Consider the following 9,624-nt stretch of genomic DNA (forward strand, 5'->3'; position numbering starts at 1 on the left):
TGACGGAAATAATCAAGGCAAAAAAATAAAAAAAGAGTTGTTTTAATTAGTCCCAGGCATAGTTTGTATGCAATTGCTCGCACATTAAAAAAGAGCATGAATGCGACAGGTGTTTGTTCTGGTGAGTAAGTTGATTTTTTTTCATAAAAAATACGACATAAAATGGAAGTTACAACAGTCTTTTCTTCCCTATTGTGACGTATATCAGAGTGAAACGGCTTTTGGAACAAGAACAAATGAGGGCGGGACTTGATTTTGTCCATGGGGAACTGACTGGTTGTGGTTTGCTATTGGTCAATCTCATGTGAGTGACAGGTTGCCCCGCCCTCACTCCAGTCAACATCAGAGAAGAGAAGAGAAGAGAAGAGAAGAGAAGAGAAGAGAAGAGAAGAGAAGAGAAGAGAAGAGAAGAGATGAGCTGCAAGAGGGAGGGGAAGTTATTTTGATTAAAGATTAAGAGGACACATGAATAAAAAAAAAATGACGTGCACGAATAAATCGTTTTTAATAAATACTGCAATATACCATGAAATAAATATTGTCGTTTTTGATTTCATGGTGACTTGTACTACACATTTGCTCAATCACAAAAATGACAAATAAAACATTTGCAGTTCATGAACATTTTGAACTACAGGCATAACCTGTGATTGGCCAGAACTGATGAATTGAAGTTTTGTTTTACTAAAACATTATGCGTTCGTTATATTATGGGTCCAAATTGACCCTGTTTACTTTGTTAGTGGACATTAGTCTTTCATAAATGAAACTGTGCAAGTTCATTTCTATGCTGCTGATTTTGAATTATGAAATGTAACCATATAAATAACCGCAAATGAATTTAGGTTAAGCCCCACGCATGTGTTTGATAATTTTTTTTTTATCAATAATAAATTCAAATAATAAAACAAATACCGATTTGCAATATCAACACCCGATCTTTCGTTAAAATATGATGTATAGTGTCATAGACATTTTAAACTGTATATTAAACTAACCATGTTTCTAACATCTAACCTTATTTAACATCTAACATTTGAACAGGATGTACTGTACGAAACCAATGGAAAACTTGTGTCTTTGACTGTGTGCGTGTGTGTGTGTATAAATAACATAGTTTGGGAAATGAAACTAGACAGTCTGTTAGAATCTTGTGATTAACAAATGAAGTCATCATTAAAACAGAGTTTGCTTGTGCCAGTGACAGAGGGAAAAGGTTGGGGCTTTTGAACCAATTGAACCAATCATATTGAAGGTGACATGTTAGTCTTATTTGTTTTCTCGATTCTATAAAGACTGTTGTATCTGTGTTTTACGGGGGGATTCTCAATGGAATTTGTCTGAGATCCTCCGGCCTTGCTTCTTGGGAGAGATTCCCTGAGAACTGCTCGGGAAGATCTCCTGGCCGTGATTAAAGCATTTAAAGGACATTTGTTAAGGTCTGTTTGTCAGTTTAGGGAAGCAAGTAAGTTAGAGTAAGAGACTCGGCCAGTTGTCGACGGAAGACGCAGAGAGCTAGAGTATAAAGGCTATTAAGTGTCGATTTGCAGACGCTAGATAGTCGGGTTTAGGGAAAAATCCACTACAATAGGTAAGTTAGAATGTAATTTTTCAGACCAAATTTGACTCCCCAGTTACTGACTTTGAGGTTTGACTAATGCGTTTGTCAGAACGGGCTTGGATGACTTTGGCACATCCGCTGACAGGAGGGGGGTTCTGGGAAACGCTGTGGTGAGGAGATGAGGAGAGGGGAGCACGCCAGCACCTTTGACATGCAAATCTGCGAGAGCTCAGACAACAGGTGTCCATTGCACACAGCCACAGTACCCTCTTTCACCTCTCCTCATCCCTCATTCCCTCGCACTCTTCCCTCCGGACCCTGCCTGACTCACTAATTACTGACGCAAACAACCATTCACTGACTGACAAGATGAGAGGATCACATTTATTTCATGAAAAACTGCTCAAACTCGAATTTGCATACAATACGATGTAACAATTTGAGTGTGAATAAGAAAGAAAACATGGAAATTAAATCTAAAATAACTCATTTCTTATCAAAGTGGCGTGTGGATTCTCCCAAATAGTGCTGGGATTCAGCTGGTCCCTTTCAAGGGCTCTAAAATGTAAATCTTTGAACCAATGCATCAACGAAACCAGTAAATATGGCAAACACTTTACAATAAGGTTTCATTTGTTAACTGTTAACATGAAATACCTCTAAAGCATTAATATGTTACACTTTATTTTAAGGTGTCATTGTTACAGTGTAATTATACATTAAGTACTAAGTAATATCAATTAACCACTTACTTACTATATAATAGGGTTAGGATTAGTTGCATGTAATTATGCATAATGTATAGCTCTTACTATATGTAACAGACACTGTAAAATAAAGTGTTACCCATTAATCCGGTAACAAATGTATTGCTTATTGTTAGTTAATGCACATGTTAACTAATGGAACCTAATTGTAAAGTTACCAACATATGATTACAAAAATTAAGGGTTACAATTTATGTCAGTGTCCGTGTTACAGTGTAATTATACATGTAATTACTGAATAATAATAATTAAATATGTACATTCTATAGGGTTACGGTTTGGTTTAGTTGCATGTAATTATGCATATTTTACTACAGTAACTACATGTAATGTGTAACAAGGACACTGAAAATAAAGCTTTCAAAATTAAGAATATGCTTGATTCCCTCATTAAAAATATAATATAGCTTTATTACAGCATTGTTTTTAGCACTAAATCTATATGAGAATGCCTTCTCAACCTCAATGCGTGTGATTTCCCACAAGATTATTGAACCTAATTCTAAAAAGCGTAATAAATATGACACCTGGATCATCAGCGCATACAATTCAGCAGTCGAGAGGTCAAGCATGCATAAGTGTCAGTTTGTGGTTCCTCATAGTGACACATTGGGTGAATGGTGTCAGTTAAATGAAATAACATCTGATATGAGCTAGACCACTTCCTCTCAAAGAAGAAGACTTGCCGCAATAATGTCTACACCTCGACCAATAAGCAAATACATACGAAATCTTGCCATAAATGCTCATGAATATACATATCTTACAAGAAGCCATGGCAAGAAGAGAAATAAAAAGTCTCATAGTGTTACAATTGTCTTGGCTATTTACATCAGAGAAAATAAATCATTGATATTTAAAAAATATAATTTCTTCACCCTACAAAAGGTCAGAGTATTGTGCCCTACAGCATGCCTTCATTTTTTGTAAATCAAGATGGCAATGTGCAAAAACAATCTCTTGGTCAAGAATTTGACAGTCAAAAGTCATGTACACATCTAACTTACACATAAGATAACATTGGACCGCTACAGAAATACAAGATGATTATAACTGGAACATATGCACTGGAATGTGTGCAAACCTGCTTGCCTTATATAATGATTCTCCCAAAAGTTCATTCACTGGATTGATTACGATTGACTTTTGCAGGGAATTCAAATCTATTTAGCAAAATAGTGAATTCTGTTTTCATTTTGGCACTAAGTTAAATAGTCTTATATAGTTAATGTTGTCAGCAATGTCAGAGAACATGAATCTGTACAATTTTTGGTCATGTGATGTACTCTCTCCCAATTCTGCTCTAGTGTTCAAGAAGGTGAACTGCAACTGAATTTGGGATTGAAAACAAAAGAAGCTCAATAGAGTCCCTTGGTGGTCAAGACCATGAGTTACAACTGAATTCAGAGAAATATTTTCTGCCAGGCAGATGCAAAATCTTCCACTCATTTTGATGCTAATGACAAGTACTTAAAGAGTTAATTACGTTATTATTTACTCACTCTCATTTTCTCTGAAGAATATTTACACAGCTCTGACCTAAACGTTAAGCAAACACCATGACAGCAGTCATATGTGAGCATATGATGTCATATTAACTTGTAAAGCATTTTAATGCCAGATGGGTCACTGTGGGAAAGTGCAGCGTAAAGATTCTTCAAAATTGATGCTTTTTGGTTCCACTGATAAAAATAACAACATGCAGATTTTGAAATAGGATGAGGATGACATTGTTATTTTTTTGGGAGAACCATTCACTGAAAAAAAATTATATTTAGCCCTAAATTTAAGATTCATGTATTTGAATTGCATATGAAATTTGAATTACGCAGTTTAGAAAACCTATTAAACTTAATGTGATGAATATTTGTCAGTCATACATAAATAGAGCAGGAAAGAAAAGGGTAATATTTCTGCACTCAAACTATTTGCATGATTTTATTTAAATATTTTCAAAATATATTCAACCAAATCGCTTATAATGAGCATAAATCGTGAAAATAATTACATTTATTCAGTTAAAAAGTATGAACAAGTAATATTCAATCAGTTAAAATGAATGTAACAATCATATTGATTGATGATAAATATATAAACCAGGTTATTGTGCATTTAAAACGTTCAGTTTATTAGTACTATTACAGAAATCTTACCCGTTTCATGTCTGTATGACTGACAAATCTGCGTCATATTGTATTAGTTCATTTATGTTAAAACTGTGTAAGGATGAAAATTGTATATGCAATTCAAATACAAAAATCTTAAATTTAGGCATAAATATTAACGAACAAAAACAGACAAATGTAATCTCCTGAGGAAGATGGAGGAAATGTACTTGCATCCCACTAGAGTGTGTCTTCTGCATTTGCTAGCAGGAACCATGACTAGTTTGAACCACATCTGCATCCAGCGCAGCTCATGAACGCTTCATTCAGAGATCTGACACTTGCTTTTGGCTATTTGTCCTTCATTTCATTTCCAAACATGCACATATACATATAATCCTGTAAACACACTTTAAAGCTCATGATGTAAAGTTTCATCCTCTGTAATAACCTGTGACTCCCACAAGTATAGTTTGGTCATGTGACCTCCCCTCTGATGCGAGATCCTGAGAGTGGGGAGGCAGGGGCGGACTGATGCCAGATGTTTTAGCAGCGGTTCACAGGTATGTGTCGTGCTCTGCGCTGCTAAGACTCTGACTGGAGCTCTGCAGGAGCGTGTCTTTCGAGAGGTTGTCGCTCTGCAGTGCTGGGTCTCTGGGTAACGGGTACGGATTCAGGGGAGGCGAGGTGTTAATGGTGTCTTTATTCTTCTCCGTTTTGCTCTTCTTGATTTTCTTCCCTTTGTCCGCCTTGCTCTCGGTGGTCTGCGGTGCCTCGACGATGATTGTGGGGTTTTGTTTGAGCTCCTGGCGACTGGGCGGCTCGGCGGCCATGATGGCTTTGGCGCCGTGCATTCTGGGTGGGGATTTACAGTGCAGCTCTCCGTGGGTCTCCTTCCAGCGCCGGAGCTGAGAGAGGTGCTCCTTCTCTATGTCTCGCTCAGACACAGGCAATTCAATGACCTGACAGGGAGGGCAAAAGAGAGGGAGATATACGTCTTAAATGGTCAATATCAATAATAGAAAAGGGAAAAACACTGTATTGTCAAAGTTGATATTGTGGCTCTATATTTGACTTGCACGTGTCATTATATTATTAACATTTTACCAAAATTTTCCATCCAACAGCGTCAATAAAGTTCAGGCAAATCAAATGGTACTAAAGGCAGGCATGTGCCAAAAAGACATGTTACAACCAGCAGGGGGAGACACAGGTTATGTTTGGCTGTTGCTATCTACACACTGCACAGAATATAATGTACTCTGCCTACTATTTCTATTCAAAATTATCATTCATTCATTCATAATTCTAAGAAAAACTATGCAATATGCAACAATTCAAGTGTAACACGTAAGGGTATATGTGTGTGATACCTCTTGCACCAGGAAAACCTCGTGCATGTATCGTGGCTCAATAGATCTGAGCAGCTCCATGGTCTCATACTGGCCCTGGCACGCCTTCAGTTTCTCTTGAGATCCCAGCATGCACTTCAGCAGCACCAGACCCACGCGGAAGATGATCTTCACTCCTGCATCACACACAGACATGCATTTCCATTAGGCAACAGTGTATATGTAACTTTGGCCACGTTCAGACTGCAGGTAAATGTGGCCCAAATTTTTATTTGCTCACGTGACTTATATTTATTTGATCTGTTTTTGCCATGACAGTGTGAACGGCACAAACCACACGGAATATGATCTTTTCGATTCCGATTCGTGCCACGTCCATGTGTGGTGCTAAATCCTCCGATACAGGTCAGGTGTTTTGCAATGCGACCTCTGTCTGAACAGTCGTATCGGAATTCATGCGACCTTTACGTCACTCTGGATCAACATTCGTCACGATTCTGCGCTCATGGGAGTCACTTCAAAGATTTTACATACCCAACGTTATCAAGACAGGTGCGAAAGGTGGTGAGTGAAGGACAGTGATGTGTCAGAACTCATAAGTATTACAGTGACAGCTCTATACATGCAAAACATGTGGGCTCATATGATGTTTCAATGTATATAATGTTAAATATATAATGTTTAAAAACTGCACTCTTTTGTTGCATCCTCGTCTTTGAAGGTGTTCGTCATCCTCGGCTTCGGCGGCAAATCACACTATAAATAAATGCGTAATCACTTACTTTAAAGTTCTCCATGTTTACTTCCGTATGACACCTTGCTTGCGTGACATGCGGGTCAGTCTGGGATCTGTTCACACTGGAATCTGATGTTGGCCACATTTAAAACAACCACGTGAACAACTATAACAAATTCTGATCTGAGCAATAAATCGGAATTGAGCACTAAGACACGCAGTGTGAACGTAGCCATAGAAACATTTGCACTACTTGTATATCAGTCTAGGGCTGTCTAATTTTAGAACATATCAAAAACCTTTAGAGCTTTGGTTGACAGGAAACAGACATACAATGAATGTGTTTTCATAATTGATTGTCCATAAAATAAAATTAACAAATAAAACCTATTACTGTAATATTAATAACACTGAATAGCTTCACTGTTATTCTTAAATGTGCCAAGTAATAATAAAAATGAGTAGGTTTGACTGGCAGTATATGTGTTTTGGAACCTGCACACCTCGAGTAAGCAAGCTTTGGGTTAATCAAGCAAGAGTTCAGGGTATATGTGACGGTGAGTTAACCTTGCTTTCTGGAAACCCCTCTGAAGTGAGCATGTTAAACATTTACACATCTGCTTTGGCATAAAGTTATTGCACTTTGCAAATAAATGTCACAAGTAGCAAGGTGCAAATCCCCTTTGTGGAGGGGTGAGCTGTCAACAATGGACAAAGTGCACACGGTGTTAAAGTCTCACCCTCACAGAAGAACATGTCCCACACGCGCAGCACAGAGGCCCAGGGCAGCGTTCTAGAGAAGGCACACATGAACCACTCTGTCATGTAGAGGATAGGGTCAATCTTGTGTTTCTTCAGATGCCGGTGGGCCACCGGGGACACGCGCTTGAGCAGAGCGAACAGGATCTCGCCGTCTAACTGGATGGCCTCCTGTGCAGACAGAGATGGGGAAAAAACAAAGAAAGATGACAAAGTGAAGTCTGGGATGTATTGCAGTGGATCCATTTCCCTATAACCGCTTTCATTGTTAAACAGATTCCCAGCATGCAAATCATCTGTGGTGAATGATCAGTTTCGCTGATAAGTTCCTACAATCTGACACTGCGAACACAAGACCATGGATGTGTTAAACAAATTTTGACAGCTATAATTCACACGCTAATAACAGAAACGGTAAGAGGAAACCCCGCAGGCAGAAGCAAGTGAGAGAGAGCGAGAGAGAGAGAGCGATAGGGAGAGCGAGAGAGAGCGATAGAGAGAGCGAGAGAGAGCGAGAGAGAGCGATAGAGATAGAGAGAGAGAGAGAGAGAGAGAGCGATAGAGAGAGAGAGAGCGATAGAGAGAGCGAGAGATAGAGAGAGAGAGAGAGAGAGCAATAGAGAGAGAGAGCGATAGAGAGAGCGAGAGAGAGAGAGAGAGAGAGAGCGATAGAGAGCAATAGAGAGAGAGAGAGCGATAGAGAGAGCGAGAGAGAGAGAGAGAGAGCGATAGAGAGAGAGAGAGCGAGAGATAGAGAGAGAGCGATAGAGAGAGAGAGAGAGAGAGAGCGATAGAGAGAGAGAGAGAGAGCGATAGAGAGAGAGAGAGAGAGCGATAGAGAGAGCGAGAGAGAGAGCGATAGAGAGAGAGAGCGAGAGAGAGAGAGAGCGAGAGAGAGAGAGAGCGAGAGAGAGAGAGAGAGAGAGAGAGAGAGAGAGAGAGAGAGAGAGAGCGATAGAGAGAGCGAGAGAGAGAGAGAGCGAGAGAGAGAGAGAGAGAGAGAGCGATAGAGAGAGCGAGAGAGAGAGAGAGCGAGAGAGAGAGAGAGCGATAGAGAGAGCGATAGAGAGAGCGAGAGAGAGAGAGAGCGATAGAGAGAGAGAGAGAGAGAGAGAGAGAGAGAGCAATAGAGAGAGCGAGAGAGAGAGAGAGCGATAGAGAGAGCGATAGAGAGAGCGAGAGAGAGAGAGAGCGATAGAGAGAGAGAGAGAGAGAGAGAGAGAGAGAGAGAGGGGAGGAAGATCCTGATGTTGGTTTAATCTAGTTCACTCCTTATCTGACAGGCCGGGTCCTGCCGCCCACTCTGGAGCATTTGTCTGTTGACTCCTGAAGGTCAGACACAAAATACCTCACATAATGCTGGATCGCACTGGATTCCTGGTAATGGAACAGCCGCCCCGAAGAAAAAATAACATTACGCAAAAAAATAAAAAAATTGTATTCCTTAAACCTGCAAGTAAGCAGAACAAGACTGTTGAGGAAGATTGTACTGGTCAATTTGAGCGCCCAATTAACTGAAACCCTAATACACGTCCTAGAGTGATAGGTAACCCCACACAAAATGAAATCCTATTGGTCCACAAACTTGACATTAAACATCAAATTTGTCATGACTGGCTGTGACTGTTGCAATCTCTGTCAATCCTGACACCTAAACTCATGATGGCTGCCATAGAGATAACTACAGCAACAGTTCAACCTGTTTTGTGTCAGGAACTGTTGACCAGAATAGGACTGTTTGTGAACCATCAAATTGTTTTTAGAAAGTGTGCTCTCAGAGTGGGTCGAGACCAGGTAGAACTTGTTAGATGTGTTTGTTAGATGGAGTTTAGTAGTTTGGTTAAGTAACATCCCAGCTTTCCAAATTTAGTCCAAATTTCTGATTTGTAATATTAGTTCCACTGTTTTAACTCAAGCAGACAGATTTATCATTCATTATTAACAACCTTATATTTTGGTTTGTGTCCATGTTCTAAGTGCAAAAAAATTATATGAGATTCAATTGTAAACGTAATACACAGCATTATGAAAACAAGGCATTACCACAAACTTTTTTAAATTGAATTTCCAGAAAAAACAACTACATTTAGGCGTAAAATTCTGGTCAATACTGATAGATGGATGATATTAAAATTTCATAACATTTTGTCTAAATGAAAAAAACGAAATCAAAAATGTTACATTTATTTTACGTTTAACGTTTTTAAATGCTACAAGTGAATTTAGGCATCACAGCATTATAGTGTACTATATGATAAATGGATGTTCATTTTGAGATTTTCTATATACATTATAGATTACATGACATTAAAGGTGCACTGTGTAATTTTTAGCGGCATCTAGT

The 9,624-nt window shown here is 39.0% G+C and overlaps 1 protein-coding gene across 1 annotated transcript in view; it reads right to left on the reverse strand.

The window, feature by feature from the left end:
- Nucleotides 1-1,931: 1,931 nt before the first annotated feature.
- tbc1d10ab (TBC1 domain family, member 10Ab) overlaps nucleotides 1,932-9,624 on the reverse strand; it is a 24,544-nt gene continuing 16,851 nt past the window's right edge. Inside the window, exons 8-10 of the mRNA XM_082157731.1 lie at nucleotides 7,262-7,451; nucleotides 5,807-5,961; nucleotides 1,932-5,395 (exon numbers count right to left, since the gene is read on the reverse strand). Coding sequence (XP_082013857.1) covers nucleotides 4,991-5,395; nucleotides 5,807-5,961; nucleotides 7,262-7,451 — 750 coding nt within the window. The 3' untranslated portion in view covers nucleotides 1,932-4,990. The remainder of the gene's footprint in view (nucleotides 5,396-5,806; nucleotides 5,962-7,261; nucleotides 7,452-9,624) is intronic.

The sequence above is a fragment of the Leuciscus leuciscus genome, assembly GCF_965113295.1.
Source record: "Leuciscus leuciscus genome assembly, chromosome: 24".
Lineage (NCBI taxonomy): Eukaryota > Metazoa > Chordata > Actinopteri > Cypriniformes > Leuciscidae > Leuciscus > Leuciscus leuciscus.